The 27,894-nt window shown below is 34.7% G+C and overlaps 1 protein-coding gene across 39 annotated transcripts in view; it reads left to right on the top strand.

The window, feature by feature from the left end:
• Window positions 1–27,220, top strand: part of ptk2ab (protein tyrosine kinase 2ab) — a 135,581-nt gene extending 108,361 nt beyond the window's left edge. For 25 of the 39 annotated variants that reach the window (XM_087285050.1, XM_087285048.1, XM_087285044.1 and 22 more), the window contains 9 exon segments: window positions 3,527–3,613; window positions 5,999–6,145; window positions 7,161–7,274; window positions 11,049–11,111; window positions 13,854–13,893; window positions 16,336–16,439; window positions 23,765–23,920; window positions 26,318–26,398; window positions 26,495–27,220. In XM_087285050.1, the coding sequence (XP_087141176.1) occupies window positions 3,527–3,613; window positions 5,999–6,145; window positions 7,161–7,274; window positions 11,049–11,111; window positions 13,854–13,893; window positions 16,336–16,439; window positions 23,765–23,920; window positions 26,318–26,398; window positions 26,495–26,707 (1,005 nt within the window). In that variant the 3' untranslated portion in view covers window positions 26,708–27,220. 39 annotated transcript variants of the gene reach the window in all.
• The last annotated feature ends 674 nt before the right edge of the window (window positions 27,221–27,894 follow it).

Raw genomic sequence — 27,894 nt, 5'->3', positions numbered from 1 at the left:
TAGGACTCGTAGCAGGGAGTTCTGCTAGTGGTTTTATAAATGCATGCCATTGTTAGCTGTGGATTCAAAGTTGCAGCATGAAAAAGCAAATTTGATCAGTCACAGTTGACAGACTGTACATGATTAGTCTGTTGCCAAGGTAGGAGTTATTTTGTATTTGAGGTAAAATCTGAAAACATGTTATTTATTCTAAAAGAGTGCTATTCCAATATGTTTTTGTTATCATTCTTGGTTCCAGAAGTATTTTTCCTAGTATATTTTAGAAGGGATTTTAAAGGCGCAGTATGTACGATTTTATTTCATTAAAAAATACAATAACTACTAGAACAGTGTTACGTATTTTGCTGACTTGTGTACTTACATTATCTCAAATGTTCAGAAGAACGTGCAAATCCAGAGAAATAAGCTATTTTAAGTAGTGACACATACTATTTTGTGTGTTATGCTATTGACATCATACACCCTCGATTTCCGGTTTGGTTTTCTGGAAAACAGGGAAACACCAAATACACTTTAATATTTTGTGTTTTATTAGACTGCACAGAGTAGCAATATAACAGTATCATAAAATGTATTTAGCTTTAAAAAAAAACAGTGCTTCTTCTTAATCACATGATCAGGAGCTGAAGAACCACACACAATGAAATGTCGCATAATAAAAGCTCCGCTGTTTTCATGCAGAGACACGCTCGTCTCTTATCAGCAATTGCTTCGGTTAATTTAAATAATTTAAAAAAGCCTTACTCTGGTTCATTTTTATATGATAATGAGGCTCTGTTTACGCTAATGTGTTTTTGTTATAAAACGCATAAGTTTTGCTACGGTTATACCTTTGGTCCACACTATAGCCCGGAGTTTTCAAGCCCTGAAAACAGAGCGTTTTAAAAATGCTGAAGAGGCTGTTTAGTTTTTTGTTTTTAAATGCTGCTGCTCTGTGTCAGTGTGTATGGGGGGAAAAGAGACATCTGAAAACATCTGATTGGGGGGGTTTTCTCAATATTAAGTAGCCTACACACAGTTCAGTCTTGCATCCTTTCCTTGTAAGTTCAGACTTCGCAAGTTTGGTATGGAAAACAAACTCTCGACACGTCGGGTGAATCGTCAAAGGGGACAGTGTACTTTATAATGTCATTCCCATCACTCTGGCTTCAGTGTTTCACCTTAACAATAAAATCAAAACATGATAAAAGGAACTATCAATTTTCATTTTGATATTAACTTAACAGACACCAAAAATGTTAAGACGTCATGTAGCTACATATTTATATGACTTTTATCGGCACTGTATGCATATTTTTAACAAAACGCAGTCTATAAACAGAACTGCCTCCTTTAATTTTTATTGAAAAATATAAAACGTACCCTCTCTTTTGCTGAATATCAGTTTTAATAATCAATAATGGCCATTATAATATTTAACATACAATAAGTTTATACAATATAGGAAATAAAGGCAGCAATCAGTCAAATGTGCAGAATCAGTGAACGTGGTTACAAAAATAAATGTATAATAACTTATCCTTGCGCTCAGCCAAAACAGACAAAACCTGAGAACAATTTATCGATTCAAAAGGCCAAATTCGAGGAATATGTTGTTAGATATAGACAACATGATTAATTAAATATCAAGTTGAACAAATATAGTAAGATTAGATCCAGCGGTATATTCTTAATAAACCGTCTGACATGCACAGCTCTCACCTGGGGTTTTGTGTGCAAAGCACCTGCTGACTGTCTGGAGCTCAGGCATGCGCATACGCTGCAGCGCATGCCAGAGTGTGTATGTGGTCACGTGATGTGTGTTTTTCAGCAGTATAGTGTGGATGGAGAGCTGTTCAGAAATGCTCGGTGAAACGCCAGTGTGGACGTGGATCATTTTTATCCTAAAATGCCGTATTAAAACAAAAATTTAGTGTATTAGTGTAAACAGGGCCTCAGTTGGAATTCTTCAGCTCATCCATGAACCTAATTTCTGTATTAGCTCCATACGATATAATGAAAATGACAACTCCAAAGATTCCACACTCAATCATATCATCATCAAACTATGCCTTTGTTTGTTGCGAATAAGCACCCTCTAGAGGAGAAAACTCCATGCTGTGCCTTTAAGATTTGGAAACCAAGAAACAAAGTAACCTTACAAGATTATAAACATCACAAATAAAAGTAAAACCAGACAAAAATACAAAAGTCTATGTTATACAATTTGACAATGAAAGAAATTTTAAAATTCTTAATGTAATCCAAAATGATTTACAGATTAGGAATATGACAAGCAATCTATCATAAATGATGCTTTTTACTGTGACTGACTTTAAGTTCTTAACATAGTAATAGTACCATTACTGCATTTCAGGAATGACTAAGGATATTTAGTTTAAAACTGTATGTTGTGTCTTCAATGCATGTAAACTAAACTGTGTGCCAGATGTGATGTTTAACATGCACTAAAATTAAGGATTCGTCTATCATAGACAAGTGTGTGTGTGGTCGTGGGAATCAAAGGCAGCTATATTTTTAATAAATGCAGACAAAACAGTCATATAATGGCCCCAACCCCCATCCTAAGCACCAAAACATCATTCTTAAAGGGATAGTTCACCTCAAAACAAAACAAAAAACTACTCTCTGTTTACTCAGTTGGTTTTAAACCTATTTGAATGACTTTATTCTGAAAACAAAATAAAATATTTTGAAGAAAGCTGAAAACCTGTAACCATTGACTTCTATGGTAGGAAAAACAAATACTGTGGAAGTCAATGGTTACTGGTTTTCAGCTTTCTTCAATATTTATAACAAGTGGAAGATGAATAAAAAATTAAGACAGAATTGAATTTTTGTTTGAACGATTAACTTAATAAAGGTATTTGTTTCTTAAAGGAGATTGCTTTTTATATATATTTTACCTCCATTGAAGCCAATTAATACCATCATGTCAAATATCCGAGTTTGATTCATATCGATGGTCCATTCTAGGCATTCTAAATAAACTGCACATCCCCATTTTTCTTCCATTTTCTCTTCGTTAGTCTATGTTGCTGTTTGTTGTCACTTTTGTCCTTGTTTTCCTCTGTTTCCTCTGCTCATCTGGAGCTGTGGTCAGTCGACTCTCTCTATGAACGGGTCTATAAGGTAGATCAGTCTATCTACAGCCTAGCACGGATTATCCCAGCCAATCGGATGAGGATCCACCTCCCGTCAATCAATATTCATTCTCCAATCCCTTCCCTCTAATATATATATATATAATACCAGCCTAGTCCTTCTCCCATGTATTGTATAAATATAGTAACATTTCAGAAACAACATATGCATTGTGATAACATTAAACTAACTGCTTGCATTTAATTTTCTTTTTTTCTTTTTTGATTATTCCTTCAACAGCCTGAATTCTTCATCCACACAAAATGCATTGTATTTTGTGTGCGTCTGGTGGACTGATTTTAACAGCATCTCCTAATCTTAACATGACTGGTTAAAAGGTGATAGTAAGTTGACATTTATCTGTGTGTGTGTGTGATTACAGCCCAGTCGACCGGGTTATCCAAGTCCGCGTTCTAGTGAAGGTTTCTACCCTAGTCCTCAGCACATGGGCCAGCACAATCATTACCAGGTACAGTGCTTGTATTAGTATAATACTGAAGATGAAATTAATTATATTGTGTTCTGAGTACTAAATTTAGAGGATGCAGCAAACTACTTTTACTATAATATGTACTATAATACTACTACATCTTGCCGTCATGGAACTGAATCTTTAATTCCCTGCTCAAGTTAAAGCTTAACTATTCTGTGTTGGTCAGATGTTAATTTTATTTAGGAATATGGTGGGTAATTAATCACATTATTTCCGGAACTTGTTATACTGAAATGACTCTCTAGAAATTAGAGAATTGTTAGCTATTTGATCTGTAACTCCTAATGCTTCACCAAGGTTGTTTTCAAGTTGTTTAAAAAAACATTGAAAATATTCCATTGACTATATGAAATTCTAGGGATGCTCCGGTCAGGATTTTTGCAGCCAATACCGAGTACCGATTCCTTGTTGTGGTGATAGGCCGATATACCTATTCTAATGCTTCAAGCTTTATAATGCATAAAGCACATTTTCCCTCTAAGTATGACATTTAAGTGGAGATCTCTCCCTAACTAAGAGAATAAATGAAGGATGTTCCATAAAATCCCTTAAACATTGCAATGTTTTGTCCTTCATTTAGCACATCTGTGACCGCAACTCCTATGCACTGGACAGCCTCACAGCAGCTTGATCTCGCTTGATGAGAGAGACACGGATGTGCACTTAAGATATCTTTACTGTGCAATTCCTCTAACCTAACACATGTAAAGTTTAGAACATTTACGTGCCTCTCACAATTCTCTTGCTAATTCACTCTTATCTCCATGATTTTCGAGGTATTTTATCTAATTCAAAACGCCTGTGATCGGTTCTTGAGATCGGCTAAATTTGAGAGTACCGATTAAGTCATAAAATGTCATTATCGACCGTTACCGATCTACAGCCGATCAATTGGAGCATCCCTATGAACTATGGTTATTTCATCTCAATTAATGTCATAAATCTTATGCCTCTGAATCATTACATTGACTGACTCGTTTTTTAAAAGGTGTTGCATGTTTTAGCTCACTTTTTTATTATGAAACATTTTTTTCTTTTTCAACAGAACAGTATTTTTGCATACTATTGTTATACATTTGGACTTAAAACTTTTGCTGTAACTGAAATTGTCTGTGTTAACTATTTTGCACATTGTTTACTAATATGATCCTCTTAAAAGTGTGAATGAAAACAAATGTGTGAATTCGAGTTGTTTGTGCCTTGCTGATTTATCTTGGAAGTGGCTAATGGGAATCCTGGTAAATAAATAAATATATTGGACAAACATAACATATGGACCATATCCCATAAGTGTTCTTCATAATATAATTGTTTACCATTTCCCATAGACATATATTAATTTAACTATTTAATGCTTTAACTATTTAAAACTTTTATGATGGACAGAGAGAAACAATAAAACAAAATATCATTGGCCTAATCATTGCCGTTTCTCATTGCTATTAATAACTGATTCCATTGGCCAAAATAGGCTGCTTGTATTAAAAACCCAACAGATTTATTCAATCCGAAAGATGATTCTTGTCCATTCTTGGTTTAGATTTTCAATTTATTTTAGTTATTTATCACACAGCAAGCTGTCTCTTAATAATGAATCAAATTATTAAAAAATCTCTGTCATGTATACCAGGCCCGTGGCCAGCCTGATGAAAGGATGGTTCTTTTTTTCCTAAAATATTGACCTTTTTGCAGCCATTTTCTATTTAATTATGATATTAAATACTTTTTAAGCACTATTTTTTGCTGGATTAGCTTCTCGGATGGTCATCAACCAAGCTTTTTGATCTACAAAAAACATTTTCTAAAGAATTAGAAGAAAACATGAGAATAATGGTTATTTTTCAATTACATCATATGTCATTAGAAAAAAGGATGCTCTTCAAGTTTTAAAAACTAGCCTAGTGTCATTTATTAGGCAAACACAAACTGGCCAGGACATTCAACTTTTCTCAGTCGCACTGAAGCAACAGCCAAAACAAGATTCTGCTTGGTCTTAAAGCCTTCTTCAATGGTTATTTTCACAATTGATTATGGCATAGCAGTCAAAATAGGACAAATGAGCTCGTGTATGGGAGAAATTCTGGACCTTTATCAGTGAGGGGTGGGTCTTTCGAACATCCTCTATGATTCCGGACACCACTGTTAATGGATGCTCCCTTAAAATATGCGCTATTTAAGGGTATATAGGGCAATTTCACTAATTTTGGCCTCTGAGTTGATCCTGATCAGTGTGTACATTAGCTCATAAATAAAACCAAGTTTGGCTTTGTAGATAATAAGTGTCTCAAAAAAGGGTATGTGATTAGCTCAATTTTGACTAAATGTTTATGAAGTTTGCTTTGTGTCTTTGGCATGATGTAGATGGCAGGGCATTCTGGCCCACATGGCCTGCTCTCTGTGCCCGGTGGTCTGTACCCTCCTCAGGCCACAGTGACAGGACTTGATCCACATGACAGCTGGAACCATCGCAGAGTTGCGCAGGATCACATGTGGAACCCCAGCATGGAGGTTAGGAAACAATAAGAGATAGTTATAACTGACAATAATGAATGTTTTGTTTTTTTAACCATGATTTTACTCAAGATGTCCACAGAAATATTATTCTGTGGAGCCAAAAGGGAGTCGGTGTTAGTTAGCGTTGGTTAGTATACAAACAATGAACAATACATTTATTAGAGTATTTATTCAGGTTTGTTAATGTCAGTTAATGAAAATACCGTTGTTCATTTTTAGTTCACGTTATTGATTATTTTAGTTCAATTTTTTGCTTTTAACTGTGATTAATAATTGTTGTACAAGTGTTGTTCATTGTTTTTAATGGTAGTAAGTATATTAACTGAGATTAACTATATGTCCTGGCGGTTCATTCCGCTGTGGCGACCCCGGATTAATAAAGGGACTAAGCCGACAAGAATATGAATGAATGAATGAATGAATGAATGAACTATATGTCCTGTATTGTAAAGTGTTACCCATTAGTTTATATACTGAACAATGTTCACAGGAATATTTAGAGCAAAAGTCATTCTATAATGAAATCGTTTAAATTGTAATGTAAACTAATTACACTTTGCTACTTTCTTCCAAATTACATTTGTTAGAATTTTGTTTAAAAGTTTTAAATCATTCAACATGTATTAACATTTAGCATGGTACAATGTTATTTAATTGCTTTTAATGAGAAAAACACCAAATATTTTATTATTTATTTATTTATTTTATTACCTAAATTTATTATGCTCAATAATTATCTTTATTTCACACATTTCATTAATTTGTTTTTCACAAATGTTATTAGATTTTTTTTTATGTGTGCAGTTTATTTTTTACGTTTTATTTAATGTGGACAAGGGGTGTTTTATTCTCTTCCATGCATTCATGAAAATTCATAAGCATTCTACTATATTTGTAATTTTGGGGGGCATTGTCCCTTTTAACATAAAGGGTGCTGAGGTTTAGTAAAAGGTTGAGTTGTTGGTTGTGGTGTGTTTTAGCATATGTTGATGAGAGTTTTGTGTTTCAGGATGGTGTGGCTCTGCGTGGAGGTCTGTCTCAGCTGATGGAGGAGCAGTTAATTCTGCAGCAGCAGCAGATGGAGGATGACCAGCGCTGGCTGGAGCATGAGGAGAGACTACTGGTACTCATTCTTCCATCTTTACCTCACATTCATCTTCATTCCCTCTCTTCTCAGCACTTTGACATATCTGTTAGTCTTCACTTTTTTCTAAAACGTTTTAGCGGTGAATCATTGTATAGTCACAGCAGAGGTATGTTATCCCAAAACAGTTTTTTTTTAATGTTTGGAAAATAAGTGTTTCCAAAGATTGTGGTTTCTTGTTAAATTTATGTGTAGAAGAAGGTTTCTGATAAATTGCGTTGTTGAAGATCTGCTTGAAGTATATGAATAAGGAATGATTTAGAAGGCATTGCACTCTGGGGAGTGTTTTATTGTTACAGTGATGTGTGCAAATGCATGCTTTTTTTCTGGAGAATATTTGTGTGTGTTTGTGGTATGCCAAGTTTTGGCTTACAGTCTCCGTCATTTGTATCTTCACTGTGTCATTATGTTCAGTCTGTCTCGCAGAAAAAAACTCACGCAGCTTCCTGTACCAACTAAAAAGGGCATTCAGAGCTTCACCACAGCAAACAACATTCATTCTTCTGCTTAAACTATTACTTTTGCTCACAAACAACTTCTGCTGAAATGAAATGTCAGCTCTTTGAAGGAACAGTTTGCTTGTTGAAGAAACAAGTTATTTGCTTATCCTTTTTCAAACATTTCAACAAATAGAAAATGTTATGCTTGTAGAATATTGCTTCTCTTTTTTTCATATAGTGGCTGAGAATGACTGTTTGTAAAGTAGCTTGTACAATTTGTTCCAAGTCTTGCACATTTAAATGGCAGAATTTAATATTTATATACCAACAAAATTGATTAAATACATCATAATTTAACACTCAAAACTATTCAGATTTGTGAGCAAATGACTCTGTTTAAGATTCAGTTTATGGAAAAGTTATTTAAGTTTTTATGGAATAATAATAAAAAAAGAAGTAATTTAGGGTTTTAAAGCCTTTATAGACTTCATTATAGACCCTTTTTATTTTTGTTTGTTTACAGATAATTAAGATGAATTAAAATATGCTAAATTTGAAACACAGGTGAGTGGGATTTACCTGTAGAAAACACACTGGCTGTAGTTTGGCAAATTTGCAACAGTGACATTCTTTGATTTTGGTCCATATTGACATGATAGCATCACGCAGTTTCTGCAGACTTGTCTGCTGAACATCCCTGTTGTGATTTTCCCATTCCACCACGTCCCGAAGGTTGCGTACAATGAACTCACTGTCATGTTCATGAAACCAGTCAGGAAAATTTGCATTAACAAGCCGTTAGACATGTGTAGCTAATAAAGTGGCCAGTAAGTGTGTAAAGTGTGCTTCACACAGGTTAGTGGGCTTGACAAACCACCTGTAGAAACTCTCTCTTCACTCTTGAATGACGAAATGTTCATTTAAATGGCCAAAAGAAGTTCTTGATTTGTTTTTGTTCTGTTATTACATGTGGAAAATTGAATATCATCAGGTAATATGATATTATTTAAATTTGGAAAAACATGTTGGTAATCTTTTCTATTTTTTTCTATTTCTATAATTGTATTTTTTAAAGTGTAAATAAAATCTGAATAACATAGGAACAATATAATCATCAAAAGCATCATTACTTCAAGAAGGGCTGCACGATTGATCGAAAAAAGATTGCTATCTCAATTTGACCCTACACTCTTAATTAAACTTTTCTATGGTCCAGCCAATTATATTTTTTAAGGTCAGAAGATTGTTTTAACATTGTTTTTTTTTTTTTCTTTTTACTTAGCATTCATATTCAGCAACATGGACACCTCCAAATGGTGTTAAACGTGTCCCATACTGTATTTATAAGTTATAATTCACCCAAAAAGGTCATTTCTGTCTTAATGTAATGATGTATTCGCGGCCACGTAATCACACATGAGCTGACGCACTGTTTGTTCACTACCGAGAGGATGCGCACGTGCCCGCCAATGATTTCTACTTTAGTGAACAGAACCTGCATAGAGTGTTAATAACAGCTAATAAAGTTGTAAATAACATTCAGTTTGTTGCACAGAGTGGTCGTTTGGAAGCTGTGTGGGAAGTGTGATTTGCATTTATGTTTTTTTTCTCTAAGTGACGGCAGCCATGACGCGCACTCGACAGTGAAAGTGAAACCACCGCGCACATCATTTAAACGATCATATCGCATTTTACAGTTATGATTACGATATGTTTTTTTTTTTTCATAGCGAACACAAAGTGTTGTGTTTTAAAAAATGTTTACTGGGTCAGTATAACTACTCTAGTCTGTATAATGTCGAATATAATGCAAGATGGAATCTGATAATGACATGTTTACATTTTACCTTTAAAAAATGGTCTGAGAATGTTGTCAATGACAAATGACAAGCATATGTCTCAAACATAACTTCAGAATTATTTGGATAGTTGTATTCTGTCATCAGTTTACTGTGAATTAACAACCAGGACAAATTTAAAGTCTGTTCAAGTTCACCATTCCAAGTACACATAGCCCTATTATTATTAGTGTTGTTATACCATATGTTTGAGAATAACAATAATAATAGCTTATAGGTATATTATGCTCATATTAACCTTTATTTTACACCCACAGAATCCTGAGAAAACCATGATCTTGATTTTAAGCAAAAAAATAAATTAAAATTTGTGATTCTCATTTTATCTTGAATCGTGCAGCCCTAACTTCAAGGAACTTTGTGTATCATTATAGGACACAATTTATCTCCATTAAGAAACAAAACACTCTTAACTCTTCTTACTGTCATAAACAGTAATACTGCAAATACTTTTAATACCTTAAGATGATTAAAGTATTTGCCTCCCAATTAAATCTTTTATTTATTTTTTTTTGCTGTGAGTGTATGAATGAGTATTTGATCTGGGCCGTTTGATACAGGTGCAGTTTTTTTTTTAAGGAATTCCTCAGTAATGAAGGGTTTGGATGGCACTGAGGCGTAAGACGGCTAAACTCACCCTGACCTGCATCTGCTGAAAGTTAAATTACTGATCACAGGAAGTTTTCATCTCTTCGCAGATGTTATACGTGAATGTGTATGAGGGATAACGGGAGGGATAGAAAGAGAAAACACTGAGCTGTAGAGAATGATAGAGAAAGAGGAGGAGAAAGCGAACAGAAAAAGGGCTTGGCTTCGCTGAGTTGAGGCTCGTTGGCTAACAGTGAGTCAGTGTGTGTGTGCTTTATATGTCTCACGTTCAGAAGACGAGTCGCTCCACACACACACACACACTCTGACTTATCCAACACACTCTCTTACTTGCTTAATGGAGATCCACTCTGTGTTCTGCTTCATGCTTAAGAAACGGCAGAGAGAATCAGGAACAGACAGGAGGATGCAGGTCTTCAAATCCTGCTTTGGCAAACTGGTACAGTATATTAGGAGAAATGAGGATGCATTTCAGATATGACTGTTATTACTTCGTCTTTGGAGGATCTTGACGTATTGTGAGCTTGAGTGTTGTTATTGTGTCTGATTGTTTTATTTATTGCTGTCATTTTATTGAGTTGGAGTAGGTGTGAGGTTCTAGAATTATGTTTGATAATGAATTCATTGACCACATTGGCAGTGCAGTGTTGTCAGCTATGTTGTTACTTTATTAATTGGAAATGCTAGTTATTTTTGCTGGAGATTTGTTGTGACAGTCCGGGTCAGGATTCTGTGTTTATTTTAGTATAACACAGTAGAACTGCATAATATAATCAGTGACTGACATGAATTTGTTGAATGAGGTGACAGGTTTGACCAGCTTTCTTTTTCTCTGTGTGTGTCAGAAGCCTGATGGAAGAAGTTCCAGAGGCAGCACTGAGCGTGACGATGGAAGTCTTCAGGGACCAGTGAGTTTCTCTTTATTCATTTACATTTTTTTATTTTATTTTTTTTGTCAATTTATGTTTTTTGGGTCAATGTAGTTATATTTTTTCTATATTTTTTGTCAAAATACTCCGCTGTCTGAAAGTTTGGGGTCAGTAAGATGTGTTTTGGAAGACATTCATACTTTGTCCTCAGCAAGGATGCATTACGCTGAGCAAAAGTGACAGTAAAGGCATTTGCTGTGGTGTATATTAAATTATATATTTGGTTCTTTTAAAATTTCTTTTAATCAAAGAATCTGAGATATAGTTTGCACAAAATTGAGTGGCTCATCTGTTTCAACACTAATAATATTAAGAAATGAGCAGCAAATGTTACAATGATTTCTGTAGAATCATGTGACAGTACTGAAATTTAAACTGTTACAATGCTGTAAAAAAGTTACATTAATAAATGCATACTCTTTTTTTTTGTATCGAATAAATGCATTTTTTTAATGAGAACATGAAACTTTCAAAATAAAAAAAAGAGTCAACCTCAGCCATTAAATTGGTATATTACTTTCAGAAAATTTTGTGAATATTGTAAGTTTTATTCATTTAATTTTAAAGAGATTGTTTGCAAAAATAAAAAATAAAAAAACTGGCTTTACCTATTTTGTTTTGTTCTTTTAACATGCTTTAATAAAAAGCAAGCATTTTTGCAATTCCTTTTGTACAAGAAGAGCTCAAAGTGCTGATATCTGCACACAGTAGTGTGAGTTAATCATCTGATCAGGTCATGCTAAATATAGTGGTGTTTCCAGCTCATGGACATCTGCAGTAAATTATTTTGTATATGGGCGTCAACACTCGCTGTGGGGGAATTCTGAACATGCACAGGAATTTCACTTAAAGTGATTTCGGTGGGAGACTGACAAATGTGAAATGCCTCTGTGGTACACATCAACATACAGTACAGTGGGGGTCCAAAATTACCTATTTTCTAATTAAAAGAGATATACAAATTATTTTCTAATTAAAAAAAAAACTATTAAAAAGTTTAACAGCTCATCGTAGACCAATATATACATACATACATATATATATATATATATATATATATATATATATATATATATATATATATATATATATATATATATATATATATATATATATATATATATATATATATGTATATGTATATATTGGTCTACGATGAATAGTTAAACTTTTTGACTGACAATCATTTTTTGTATACCAAAAAACTGACATATTGTTCATATTTAAAACTAAAAATATTTTTACAGATTTTATGGATCACCATTTTTGTCATTTTAAAAATAATAAAACAAACTATGATAACTTTTTATTTATGTATTTTAATAAGTATAGCCCATAATAAGTGACATTTTGTTTTAACATTAACACTTTCATTTCACTATTAAAAAATCCTCTTAAAAAATCCAAACCAGTTAATAGTACAAGATCACTGTGCTTCTTAATAGTTTTTTCTTGGTTTTATATGTTATTTTCTTCATTTGTGAAATTAAATTGTTTCACTGCTGCTTCTTATCTGCTTTTTATGTTGCCTCTTGGCCAGGTCGTCATTGTAAATGAGAAATGGTTTTTAATTGACTTACCTGGTTATAAATAAAGGTTATTATTATTTAATATATTACACTCAGTCTCGATTTAACTTTTTTTTTTTACCCATTTTTGTGACGTACTATGCTGTTATTGGAAAAAATTGAGGTAGACACTTGCATATAGCATGTTTTCTGAATATGCCCAGCAGGCACACAACATTTTAAGACGTTAATATTAGATTAGATTTAGGTCATGACGTCAAGTGACCAAAATTCAATGTCTAGCCAGCGTCTAGGGACAACGTTATTTTGACGTCCAATAATGATGTCAAATTACATTGATATTTGATTGATATTAGGTTGTGTTGGAAAGTGACCAAAATCCAACATCTGGTAGATGTCACAGTGGTAGCATCCACACAACATTAAGGTGTAACATGATTAGATGTTGATATTTGATTGATTTTAGGTCGATCTAAATGAGATATCTCATCATCAACCTGAATATCATAAGTTGAGACTGATCTAAAAGGAAAACTTCAACATCTGCAAAAAAACATGGATAATCTGTGTTACAATTTATTTACATTTTTGGGGACGTTTTTTTATTAATATTAAAACAATACATGACCATTTTATTGGTAAGAAATGCAAAACAGAGACTTTTTCATCAGCAAACTCTTGTAATCTCATAATTGAATCTTTTTATGTGCATTTGTTTTGCCATAGTGGCTTTCATAAGCTTAAAGGTGCTGAAATGTCTATCATAGCTGGATATCTATCAAAAAAAAAAAACAGATGAGAGACCAAGGACAAGGGCCCTTTTGTGAGGAAACAACCAGCAGTGGACACTCAAGAAACCCAATCTCCTCTGCACTCCCACTTGTTATGTTAATGCAGAACCAGCACAGATGTCTATTAGTTTCTGAGTGTTTTTCATGCGTGTGATGATCTGGATCTTTGCAAGCAGATCTTCACAGCTGCTCTAGAGCTTGTTTGTCTACTGCAGTGGTTTTGAATGTCTGTCCCGTCCCATTGGGCCGTCCTCTTTGATTCTCTGTGGTCTTGGCAGATGTGTATGTGTGTGTGTTGGCATGCCAGGCATCCAAGCTGCTCCCCACCCAGACCACAACAACACACATGGCACAGTCTGTCTTGGCTCCTGCATATTTTTAACTGTGTTTTTGCTTTGCAGACTGGAAACCAGCACATCTACCAACCTATAGGGAAAGCAGGTGAGTTCTGGGCCAATTCTATTTACATGATATGTTGTTTTATGTTCTTGGGGGCCATTCACACACAACGCGTCTTTGCGCCTAAGTGCTGTCATGCCCTCTTGCTAAATGCTACTGTAAACAGAAGCTTGCAACACTTAAGATCATTGCACACTGAAGTCTGAATGTTTCGAATACTTATTTTTCGTATTCATGTACGAAAAATTTGTCACGTAAACAAACCTTGCACGCTGAGTCCGATGCGTATTAATTAATCCATTATGAAAAAACGCAAAACATTTCGGAGTCAAGGAGTCCTCTCTTCTCCGTAGTACTGCAAAGCTCATCCAATAGGCCTACTGCTTAGAGAGGAAGGAGAGTTCGGCTCATTATCAAAGAGCTGCGCTTGATTATCCTGAAATGCAAAATTTATTTCAGGAATTCAATGGAATTTTAATACATTGCTTGTGACACTTCATACATTCACGTACGTAAACAAATCTTAAACAGAGACTTGAAGTACCTATATACATTATAATAAATGGTGGCCATGTTGACGTGTCAAAGCTACGGATTGAAAGCAGACCATGCTTTCTATTATAATGAGCAGATTGTCAAATGTATGGATTCACACACCAAACCAAACAGCACCAGGGCAGAGGTGCGCCAGTCATTGAATCCAGCATATAGGGCTTCTGAACTGTCCGCCACATTCTGTCTTTATTTTATGCTCTATGTGTGTCATAAAGTTATCTGTGGCGCAAGTAACGGCGTGCTGTATTTGGCTTTTCGCTTATACAGAGACTCTGACCTCTGAAATAGATTTTTTGCATGCGAAAAGCAAAAAACAAACCCAATTTGAATTTTTTTATGACAAAACACCTCTTAAATATTTTTTTTAGGATGCAAAAAGCAAAAAACCCAGTTTGATTTTTTTTTTATGACAGATGAAATTTTCTGGGGCAATGTGTCAATATGATTGACACAACAGGTCAAATTAGTTTTTAATGTGCAATAATTATGGAAAAATGAATTTCTAATTCAGTGTGCAATAAACTTTATTCCGCCTCCAAGTATTTCTGATTGGTTAACTGCTTTGCAAATGACAGTGATTAGCAGCACTGTGTGTATGAATAACAATTCATTTAAGTCGACACAGCATCTTGAAAACATGGTCCTCATTTGCGAGGGCCGGCAAATTCACAGGACGTTAGTATAGTGGTCACACCTGTCCATCAAGTGCATTTGCATAGAAAAACTATTTTAAACAAGTACATTGAAATGAAAAAATTAGTTCAGTGTGAATGACGAGTTTGGAGTCGCCAAGGCTGTTTATTTGATAGAGTAAAAGCAGTAATGTTGTGAAATACTATTGCAATCTTAAATAACTGTTACCTGTTTAATATATAATTTTTACATTTTATGTATTAATTGGTTCAAAGTTGAATAATCATCAGGCTTTTTCAGGTTCACACAATGCTTTAGATATTATTATAACATGCTGATCAACTTCTTAAGAAACATTTCTTTTTATCAGTCAGGGGTCATAATAAGAGGGTAGTAATGGGGTAATAATAATGAGTAGTAAAGTACGAAATACTATAATTACAAAATACTCAAGTACTTTAGCAAAGTATTAGTTTAAGTATTTAAGTACATTCATGCTTTTGTATTTTATATGTATCTATTGATTCAGTTGACAAGGGAAAAAATAGTAAGGAATTTGCAGCCTGGTATTCACTTTGAGTAAAATTGTCTGAAAGTACTGTATATATATTTATATAAAGAGTAAGTATACTGAAGTTTACTTATTTTTTCAAATGATTTTTACTCTGTTTTACTTGCTTTTTATTCACGTACTATGTACTTTTACATTAGATTAATGCTATTTTTACTCACTAGTAGTTTCTGCACTAGCATTAGCACTAGTAGTTTCTGAAGTGCTTTAACTCACTCCCTCCTTTGTAACTTGCTTTAAATATTTGTATTTTATTTATCAATGTGATTGGCTAGAGATAGTAGATGGAAATCAGCAGACTGGCACATTAAAAAGTAAAACTACTAATGAGTACTTTATGAGTGTCAGTTAATACTACTGACAACTTTAACTTAGTTTAATGCTTTGAAAGCTATTTCTTTACTCTTCTTTACACTTTTTTCTCCTTCTTTATTCACACATTTTTGGAAAGTGATGGTACTTTTGCTTGAGCACTGTTGGTTTACATTTTCCATCTGTTTGTGGTCATATGATGTTTTTCTTTTTATCTCTATTCATTCAAAAAGAAAACAAATCAAAGTGACCTCAAACTTTTGAATGGCAGTCTACAGTACATACTACTTTGTGCTGATGCTTTATAAATGTCAGCGTATGAAAGTATCAATTTGGGCCTCTTGAAAATGTATTTTTCTGATGTTGGCACTTTTTAGTGCAGGCTGACTTACAGACTTTCTTGTCACCCACAGAGCATGCAGCCCCTCCTAAAAAGCCCCCTCGTCCCGGAGCTCCAAGCCACGCAGCAGGAGTCTCTGGCCTCAACCCTACCGAGAGTTACAATGAAGGCGTCAAGGTACCAGAATTATCTAAACTTAGCTTTTTTACAGCTTCAAATGACCATTGTGCATCTATAACTTCACATAGACCAATGTGCGCTGTTTTTAAACCACATAAAGTTTGAAACGCGCACACACACACACACACACACTCTCTGAGAGGCTGGTAAGATTAGCATCTGCACTCACGGGTCGCCTTCAGGAGCAGTTAGCATGCCAACAGATGCTGTTTGCCAAGCCTCATTAAAATCATCCTCATTCCTGAAAACCTCTTTTCAAATATACACACACACACATACACACACACACGCACAATTGTTCAGCGGGGTCTCTCATAAAACAGATCCCTGCACACCGAGAACCCCGGCAGTTTCCATTCCTGCACATTTTCCTGATGCTGTTGGTCGCAAACAACAGCAGAAATGCAAAGCAGAATGGAAAATATGATTAGAAAACCATGTGCATTTGAATGGAGTGTGTGCGTTTTTACCTGTGGGTGGATGTTTGTTGGCCAGGAGAAATAGCTTATTTAAAGGCCCTGTAAAAAAAATTCAACAAACATGTTGGTGTTGCTTTAACAAGTTTGGATGGGGGTTTTGAAGCTGATCTTATGCCAAAGCGTTATTATTTTACAAGGTGGCAATTTTGTATGAATTTGTAAGAAGAGGTTAGTGTCAAAACGTATGAACATTTAGCAAGTCAGCAGGAAACATAGCACATTTTGATTAATCAAAAAGTTTAAAATAATTACAAATTAGCATTAGATTTTTGGAATATAATGAAAAGCCCGTTTTGTTGTTGATGATATTTTCTTAAATAGCTTAGATTAGAGATGCCCAAACTAGGACCCGCCATCTAATCTGAGAGCAGGTAGAATGATGGTGATGGGTTAGAGATTGTCAATTCAAATTTAATGTTATACTTTGTTTGTTTGTTCTATGGTTAAAAGCTAACTGAAATAAAATGTTCTATACATAGCTAGCAATACTTGAAACACAAAATAACCTATTGTTTTATTACATTTTCTTGAAGAAAAGAGTCCCTGACCCAGCCACAGTGCATTATCTGCACCAATGTTCTTGCTAACGAATCCATGAGGCCATCCAAATTAATAAGACATTTGCAGACGAACCATCCCCAATACTGCAAGGTGTACACAATACAAATGGCCTACTGATGTTTTGCTTTTGTATTTTACATTAGGCTATTATTTGTGCATAAACATATCTAGATATATTAATAAACACATTGTTTGTTTGAAAACAACCTTTTTTGACATACATACTGCAAGTTTATTTGAGCGATAATATCATTTAATTTGGAGGGGGCCTTACAGTATTTTCTGGTGGAAAAGGTGGTCTCGGGGAAAAAATAAAAATAAAAATGTTGGGAACCACTGGTGTAAATTAATCTGATTTTGTCTAAATGTACACACTGTCACCATAGAGGACGATGAAAATATTTCGGTGAGCAAATCAAATCAAATCAAAGCAAAGACAGATTCTGCTTGTCTTGTGTATTCAGTACTGAACTTCACTGTGTTATCAATGTGATTGTTTGTGGTTTAATTGCAATTAGTTATCATTTTAAAAAGTTATACTGTATTTGTTAATATGATGTAAAGTAATGTTTTCTATTAATTTTGAAATATTAGGAAATAAATTATGAAATTACCCATGGCAACTTCAATGTAATATAATTTGCTATATTTACCTTCGGCCTGCAATCATATTTGTTTTTTAGCACTTCATAAGAAAAAGTTTGGGCAGACCTGGCTTATAGAATTACTTACATCACAGTAACAATATAGCTTACTGTACTGTAGATATTAGATATTAATAAAAAGTCAAATATTATCTCTGATTATTACACTGAGAAAAAAAAAGAACTAATAAATGCTTGTTCATTGTATTGCTAAGCATGGTTTGGTACAGCTCACTTTTGTGGTCTTTTCAACTGTCTTCTAAACTTGAGGTTTCAAAAAGATGAGGTTCCAAGTGAGCCAAACCATTACCAAAATGTGATTTATGCCCAAGTCCCTTTAGGGCAAGTCATTTCACTTGGTGGCCATCTTTGAAATGGGGGCACATAAAATTCTCCAAAATTGCTTGCCAAGCTTGCGATTAAATTTCATATTAGGGGTTACTGATAAAATTAATCAACAACTGCGTCTTTAGTTTCATTTCTAAATGTTTGAATCACACAAAATCTGCAGAAACTCACGTCTGCTCCGACCTATAGCAATTGGTGATTGGCTCTTGTTCCAGAAGGCAGAACTTTATTCGCCGTATTGACCGTTACACTTTTCCCCATTCAAAACTATACAAGTGACATGTCTTGTGTATTCAGTCTTTGCTTATGCATGTTGCTGATCACTGACTGGTCCAAGACAAATCGTCACTTTAGAATTATAAAGTTTTATCTGACATTTTTGTCATTGACATATTCTTATTAAAGGACATTTTATTTACATTATGAAATGTTTTTTATAGGTTTTTTACATTTTAAAACTTTTTATTTAAAAAAACAAATGTTACACACATACTGTTTGCTATATGGAATGCAAAAACTTTGAAGCCCAATATCTCAAAATCATTCAGTAAGCAGATAGAACCTTATAATTCCAAGGTGATGAAATGTCACTAATAATAATAATAATACATTTTATTTATAATGCGTTTTTCTAAGACCCAAATCGCTTACAAGAAAAAAACAAACAAACAACAAAGCACTGTAAAACAATAAAAAATACAGTAAGAATAAAAGAGATATATCAAATTAAAAACAGTTCTAAAAGATGAGTTTTAAGTATTTTCTTAAAACAGTCTGAGGAACCAGCATTCCTAATGTTTGTGGGAAGAGCATTCCAAAGTTTGGGTGCTCGAAAAGAGAATGCCCTACCTCTCATGGTCTCTTTTGTAGTTTGGACTGAGGCTGAGGATCCGAGGCAGAGACAGCGAGAGGCAGAGAATATGGATATCAAGTCACAAATGTAACACGGAGCAGAACCATGAACCGCTTTATATGTTAAAATCAATACGAGTCTTGACGGGCAGCCAGTGAAGCTGTCAGAGTACAGGAGGAATGTGAGACCGAGATGATGTATGTGTCAACACACGTGAAGCCGAATTTTGGATGTATTGTAAAATCTTGAGAGAATTAGCTGGTAACCCTCCGAACACAGAATTGCAAAAATACAAACGAGACGTGATAAAAGCATGGACAATTCTTTCAGCATCATGCCTCGAGAGGTAAGGATGTATGCGGGCTATATTTCGGAGATGATAAAAGGCTGTTTTAGTTAAATGTTTAAAATGAGGCTTCAGACTAAGCTTAGAGTCAAAGAGAACACAGAGGTTACGCACCTGATGGGGATGGAGATGGTGATAAGACTGACCCATCAACTGTCAACGCAAATTCACTACATTTATTGATGTTAGAAGAAGTGCCAACCAATAAAATCTCGTTTTTGAACTATTCAGTGTATTACCAGTGTTATTGAATTTGCTAAAAGAGACACCAAAGCAACTATATTCAAATTTATCTGCAGCATCTGCCTCTGTGTTGTGAGTTGGTTTGTTTGATGCATTTGTTCATGTCGCGTTTGCTGTAATGTCATAACAGTAGAGTCAGCGCAACTATAGTGATAATACCACTTTAAACGGTACTAAACTGCAGTGGCCATGCTAGATTGTACCGTACCACACCGTACTAGTGTAAAAGTGGCTATAGATATACATTAAAAGTGTAATGGTGCATCTATCACACGGTTTTAAAACATACTGTGGTTTTGTGGTCACAATTTTAGTTTAACAGGTATTTCTTATTGTCTTATCTTAGAACTTTACTCAAAAATACTATTCTATTTCATAATAAACGTTTTAATTTCATTTTATGGATTTCTTTTACAACTAATTAACATCCTAATTTCAAAATCTCTCTATCAATATGCTACACATTATGCTGAGTATATTTATTTTACATTGACTTGCACACGAACTCTATTGTGACCGCCAGCTGTTTTCTTCTTCTTTCGTTGCAGCATGCGTATGTGAAGTTGTATTTATTAATTTCTTTGTTTCTCTCTTTTTCTCTCTCTCTGCACTGTGTTCTCTTGCTCTGTGCCTCTGCCCTTCCTCTGTTGCACTGTTTTTGCACTGGTAGCCCTGGAGGGTAAGAGCACCTGTAGACTCAGTCGAATGTTTCTGTCTGTGTTTGTGCCCCTCTTTAACCTGTTGCTATGTCATTACTCAGTCGTATCATTTACTATCATAACTTAATTATCCACTAAACTGAACTACCTCTGTGTGGATCTTATCACCGTACTTAACCATTTGTCAAGCAATTTTAACATTTAATTTATAAATCATACCAGTATATAGAATTTTATACTACTATACCTTTTATATCTTTTACTACTAATTAATTAGCTACTAGTGCTTATTATTTAGATACTAAAAACTTACCCGGCGGCGCAGTGACGCAGTGGGTAGCACGTTCGCCTCACAGCAAGAAGCTGGATCGCTGGTTCGATCCTTGGCTCAGTTGGCGTTTCTGTGTGGAGCTTGCATGTTCTCCCTGCGTTCGTGTGGGTTTCCTCCGGGTGCTCCGGTTTCCTCCACAGTCCAAAGACATGCGGTACAGGTGAATTGGGTAGGCTAAATTGTCCGTAGTTTATGAGTGTGTGTGTGAATGTGTGTGGATGTTTCACAAAGATGGGTTGCGGCTGGAAGGGCATCCGCTGCATAAAAACTTGCTGGATAAGTTGGCGGTTCATTCTGCTGTGGCGACCCCGGATTAATAAAGGGACTAAGCCGACAAGAAAATGAATGAATGAATGAATAAAAACTTACCCAACTACCCGTAACACTTGATCATTAGATACTCGTACTTCATACATCTAAATCGAATTATGAACACTAGTTTTTATTAATTCAGTAGTTACTCGTACTACTAATAATCTAGAAATTTAATAAGGTGCTAATAATTATTTGTTATATACTAGTACACTACCTGACAAAAGTCTTGTCGTCAATCCCAATTGTAAGAGTAACAAATTATATCTTGACTTCTTGTTGATCATTTGTAAAAGTGGAGGAAGGTTGATTTTTCTGATGAATCATCTGTTAAACTGCATCTCAAGCATCACAAATACTGCACAAGACCTTGGAACTCGCATGGACCCAAGATCCTAACAGAAATCAGTAAAGTTTAGTGAAGGAAAAATCATGGTTTAGGGTTACATTCAGTAATGAGGTGTGCGAGAGACCTGCAGAGTGGATGGCAACATCAACATCCTAAGATATCAAGACATTTGTGCTGCCCATTACATTACAAAACACAGGAGAGGGCCAATTCTTCAGTAGGATAGCACTCCTTCTCATACTTCAGCCTCCACATCAAAGTTCCTTAAAACAAAGAATGTCAAGGTGCTCCAGGATTGGCCAGCCCAGTCACCAGATGTAAACATTAATAAGCATGTCTGGGGTAAGATGGACATTGAGGATGAATCCAAAGAGTCCTGCAAGAACGCTTTCTTTGCCACTCCAGATGACTTTATTTATAGGTTATTTAAGTCATTGCACAGATGTATGGATGTTGTCCTCCAAGCTCATGGGAGTCATACACAATATATTTTCTTTTTCCACTGCACCATGACTTTATACTGTACATTATTTCTGTTAAGTGACAAGACTTTTGTCTAAGCAAAGTCAGACCTTACTTTCTTAATTAAATAATTAAAATCAAGGCATGATCATATATTATTTTCGTAAATAAGCTTAGTTTAGAGGCCTTTGCCTTTCAAAAGCCATTTCTGATACCAAATGATTGACTACTTTAGAAGTCAAGTTATTATTTGTTGTTCCTAAAACTTGGATAGGCGACAAGACTTTTCAGACAGTGTACTTATTAATAACTACTAATGTTCATTAAATCTATACAGAAACTAGTACTTATTTATTATGTAACATTGTAAACTTCATTAAACTTAAAAACTTATTTAAAATTAGTAAACATTTTACTTGAAGTGTACTGGGGTATTTCGAATTAGTCCTAATATAAGTCAAGTAAAAAATGCAGTAAGATTAGAGTACTTTTTAATAATAACTGATACTAGTTGTTGGAATAATTACGTTTTCAAAACAGAATAACTACTATTATTATTATTATTATTATTTATATATTAGTTAATAATATGCACTAATGGCAATTGGAATACATGCTAATCAAAACTAAATAGTTTATATCTTAGTGAGTTTCCTTAAGTGAATGTTTAACATTTAAAAATTTGACACAAGTTAACATTTAATAGTATTTACTAGCTACTACTAAATGAGTACTTGCATATAATGATTTAATTATTCGTATCTAATGACTAATACTAGTGTCTAACTAAAGACTCCTAGTACAGAGATGTGTAAATATTAAATACAGTATGTATCAGTACTTAAAGGGCACCTGTTATGCAAAAAATCAATTGTATAAGGGGTTTAAATACAGTTGTGTGGAAAATGTTTGTCAGTATAACCAGCTTTTCATTGTAAAAAGTTTATTAATTTTATTTTTGATAGTAAGACTTGATAAAAACTCCCTTTGTACATGTCACCTGAGAAGGAAAGACCGGCCCATTGGTGATGATCTCTCCCTTATTAGCCTAGGACATTAATCGTGTTTGCCACTTTGCTGACACGTTTGAAAAGAAGGCTGGGAGCACAATCTCATTTCAATTTAAAGAGACAGTCACCAAAACAGCACATTCAGGATCGTAGCCTAAAAGGGGCAGTTTTAAAAAGTTATAAAAGTGTATTTGTGGGGTGTTTTGAGCTGAAATTTCACAAACACACTCTAGGGACATCAGAAACTTATTTTACATCTTGTAAACAGGTACATAATTGGTTCCCTTAAGAAAAGATTCTAATATCTAAATAAATACAAGTTGCATGGAAATAGATACTTGTATATTTTATAAGTTAAATGCTAAAACTGCTTGCCAAATTATTTTTCTTTTTATTTATTGTAGCACAAACTAGTAGAGGTTTTGAATCATTCTGTGACTAGTTTGTAAAAGGTTTTCTCATTTTGTCATCACATCTTATTTTGTATTCAAATCAACCAGTGCAGACTAATATTGAATCTGCTCATATTGTGGGTAGTGATGGGTCTCAGTAGTTGCTTGTATTGCCATCTAGTGTCAAATTTGTACCATAACACAAACCTCTCACTTGATCATCACATAACATGGACTCAATAACTCAAACCTTCATCCTAAATCCTTTGTTTATATGCATAGGAATCTTTATTAATCCATCATTTAAAAAAACTTGTATATGTTTTTGTCTAGATTCAGCCTCAGGAGATCAATCCACCCCCAACGGCTAACTTGGATCGCTCCAACGATAAAGTGTATGAAAATGTGACAGGACTGGTGAAGGCAGTCATTGAGATGTCCAGTAAAATCCAGCCTGCGCCGCCTGAAGAATACGTGCCCATGGTGAAGGTACAACACAAACTGAGAAATATGTTATATGTTTACTATAGTCACTAAACATGTTTTTATTAATGATTTTAAAGGGGTTGTTCATCCACAATTTAACATATTACCATAATTTACTCTTGTTGTACCAAACCTCTAAGGCATTCGTTCATCTTTGGAACACAAATGAAGATATTTTAGATGAAATGCAGGGGCTCTCTGGCCTCCATAGACACCAAGAGTCCCAAGATGTTCAAATTTGAAAAATGGAACCAAAAAAACTATTATTTGTATTAATGTTCCATGTGACTTTAGTTGTTTGGCTGTAATCATACAAAGTTTTTTTTGTTAGCTAAAGTCTGGTCTTCCACTTCTACTGCGTATTTACTACATTTACACGCACATGACCTGACGTTGAAAACTTTGGCAAACAAAATCATTTTTACCCCTTTTCTTTCTTTTCTTTTTTTTTTTTGTCCAACTGCACATGCTTAAGAAACATTTATGACAAATTTAATGTTAATTTTCAAAACAAAAATAAATGGTCTTGTTTGACTAAAATGTAAAGAATTTTAGTCAAAATCCCAAAATTAGACAGTGATTTCTACGGTCTACACATTGAGATTTATGAGGATATTTAGTATTTAGTTAAGTAATTAAATTCCTTATTACACAACTAAGTTACATTTGAAACAAATTAATTCTAAGAAAACTTGAAATAAAATTGTAACTAGAATCTGAAGTTCGTTGATGAACTTTGATGTTGGCTTGGGGTGTATACATTAAGTGTGGAAGGGATACATGCAAAAAATGGCTTGCCATATCAGTAACAAATGACTTTTTGTAAAAAAAAATATCAGTACAAAATATGGACTTTAAAGGGTCATGAAACCCCTCTTTTCAAGTCTACCAAGGCTCTAAGATTGGCTTAGAGCTCTACGAGCAGAGGAGTGCAAATGAGACCCATAATTTTATAGTTTACAAAGTTAAAATGCAAAGAAACAAACAATGAGTAATTTTATGCCCTTCAACATTTGTTATTCATAATTGCATATACACATAACCACGATTTGTTACATCATAAAGATAACCATGTAAGCACTATAAATGAGGGGGACTTATTCCCTTCTGAATCCCCTGGTCTGAATGCAGACACAGAGTATAGCAGTGCAGCAGATCTCTTGCCGTCTATTCCAACCATTAACCCTGTTGGTAATCCGGAGAATTTAAAAAAAATTTTAAAAATGGACAAAAGTCTGCCATTTTCCAATTCTCATACATATGCTTGCTGCAAACCAACAGCTTTGCTAGATCATCGCAGGGAAAAACATGCAACAAACCCCATGGATCATGGAAACAAACACATACAGCCCTTCATGAATGGCTAAACACTGCTTGACATGCGCAGACGCATGCTCACAGGTCTCACAGCTTGGCAGGTCTGCCTTGTCTTCGGAAAGCACATGCTCTTATGAATAATTAAGAAGCAAGGTCTTCTCATAGGATAAGGAAATTCCGCTAGGAATAATAATGAGAAACCGACATTTCATCAGTCCACTAGCAGATTCGCTCTACGTCACCGATTTTGATCCCGCCGAAAAATTATTTTAAACCTGAAAATGAATGCAGAAGTTTAAATTCCATTAGACAACATTTTTATAAGGAGAGTACTTTGATGGACATTTTTAAAAACGTACCACCTGGAAGAGTTTTAAGAGCTGAAAAATCATATTTAACTTTAAATAAATTTTTGTGTGAATTCTATCTATTTCTATTTTATACATTTAAACAAGTAACTTTTTTAGTGTAATACGAATTTGTTTTTTATCATTTAATATTTTAATGTATATCCATTTGGCCACGAAATAGCCATAAGTTGCTGATGTGGCAATAAATATGTAATAAATGAATAAATAAATAAACCCGAAAATGAAATTAGCTGACAAAAGCTCAATTTCATCCAGTTTTCCCCACAATTAAAGCTGACAGGTGCTAACATTGTTTAAACTGATGCTCAACACACACACACACACACACACAAATCTGTTAACATCTCAAACAAAGTACTCCAGCGTGTCTTGAACCTTTAAGTATAAAAAAGCTTGCCATATTTAGAAAAATATAATGCTTAAAAATGATTTATTGGAAAACTATAAGTCTGTTAAATCTGAAAAGGTAAAGCAATCAAATTAACGTAGAACACAGCTTTAGGCCAAGTTTGGGGCTTGGTATTAGTCTAAGAAGACAGAATAATAATTATATGTTTGAGTAGGATAACAATTAGTTGGCTCTCTCAAGCCTACATAATTATGTAGTTAATAATCAAATTTTTTTTTTGAAATAACTTACTCAACACTGACAATGACAGCCATTCATTTTTGTAGCATTTTTGTGATCTCTACACTTTTCAAAATGTTTCAGGAAGTGGGATTAGCACTGAGAACATTATTGGCCACAGTGGATGAGACCATACCTTTATTACCAGCTCACACACACAGAGAGGTAAACAAGTTCACACGCTAGCCTCAAAATACCAATACTCATACTCCGTTTCGTGCCCAGCAGCTTGACTAACTTACTCATGTTCCATCTGCTCAGATCGAAATGGCCCAGAAGCTTCTAAATTCAGATTTGGCTGAGCTGATAAATAAAATGAAGTTGGCCCAGCAGTACGTCATGACAAGCCTACAGCAGGACTACAAGAAACAGATGCTAACAGCTGCGCACGCGCTCGCCGTAGACGCCAAGAACCTGCTGGATGTGATCGACCAAGCCAGGCTGAAGTTGTTGGGCCAGGCGCGACCACATTAGCCCCGCAAAAGAGGACACGCAGACGCACGTGATGAACACACACACACCAGCACAGACTTGTACACTAATAACGGAGTCTCATGAGCCCCCTTCACTACTCACCCACCCTCACGTTAAGCTACCGTGAGCCGGGCTCTGGATTTATTTAACGAATGAGCTGGACCAGACTGGATCTCTATGAGGACGGTGACCGGACGCTGACAGGGGCGATTCTGAGCTTTAAAAACGTCTCTGGAGGGAAAAAAGAGACACTCTTACACTGTATCTAATATGTCTGTGTTTCATTGACTGGGACTACACTAATCTAGATCCCGCTCCGCTCGGGTTCTAGTTGGGAGATCGTAGAAGACTGTTTTGCACAGTAGAACTGGAGAGAGAGGTCTCAGTTTGGAGAGTCTGGGTTTGCATTGATGACTCTCACGCTTCTCCTAGGACTGAGATAGAGGGAGAGTGTTGTATATTTGGGCCTTGTGCCACCTAGAGGTAAAATAAAGCTATGACTGAATTCATAAAGTGTGTGTTCGTGTCGTTGTGTCAACAGGTTTGATACAAACATGCACACAGGTTGCTAATAAAAATGTGTTATGATTGATTTTGTTTACAGGGGAGGTATACACTCGCCAGATACTTATTTAGGTGCTCCTACTAATCCCAGCTAGGGCCCCTTTTTACTTACTGAACTGCATTAATTATTTGTGGAATTCGGTAAGGGGCTGGAAACATCTCCCAGAGTATTTTCATTCATATTGACATCACACAGTTGTGAATCTTCTGTTTCCATTTCAGTGGTTTATAAGCTTTTTTCCAGAAGATTCTAACTATAAAAATTCCTCAAAATCAGACAATTTTTCTTTGAAGAGAATCAAAAGGGGTTTTTTAAAATGTGAATGAAAAGAAGTTTTTATCAAAAGTAAATCTTTTTATTTCTTATATTATGTATTTTTGTTGATTGTTGTTGTTTTTTTTTGTATGAACATTTTTTATATAGATAAGTGTTATTTATAAAATGTTTGTAATTTGTTTTGAGAGTCGACAGAAGATTTTCATCCATATTGACATCACACAGCCTGTGAATCTTCCGCACATTCCTACGTGCTCTGTTTCAGTGGTTCAGAAGCTTTTTTAAGGATTTTAACTATGAAAAATTCTAAAATCAGGCAATTTTTATCTGGAGAGAATTTAAAGGC

This window comes from Danio rerio, chromosome 16, assembly GCF_052040795.2.
Source record: "Danio rerio strain M-AB ecotype USA chromosome 16, GRCz13ab, whole genome shotgun sequence".
In the NCBI taxonomy this organism is placed as follows: Eukaryota; Metazoa; Chordata; class Actinopteri; order Cypriniformes; family Danionidae; genus Danio; species Danio rerio.
Note: the sequence above shows the minus strand (reverse complement) of the source record. Positions and strands in the feature narration are given on the sequence as shown.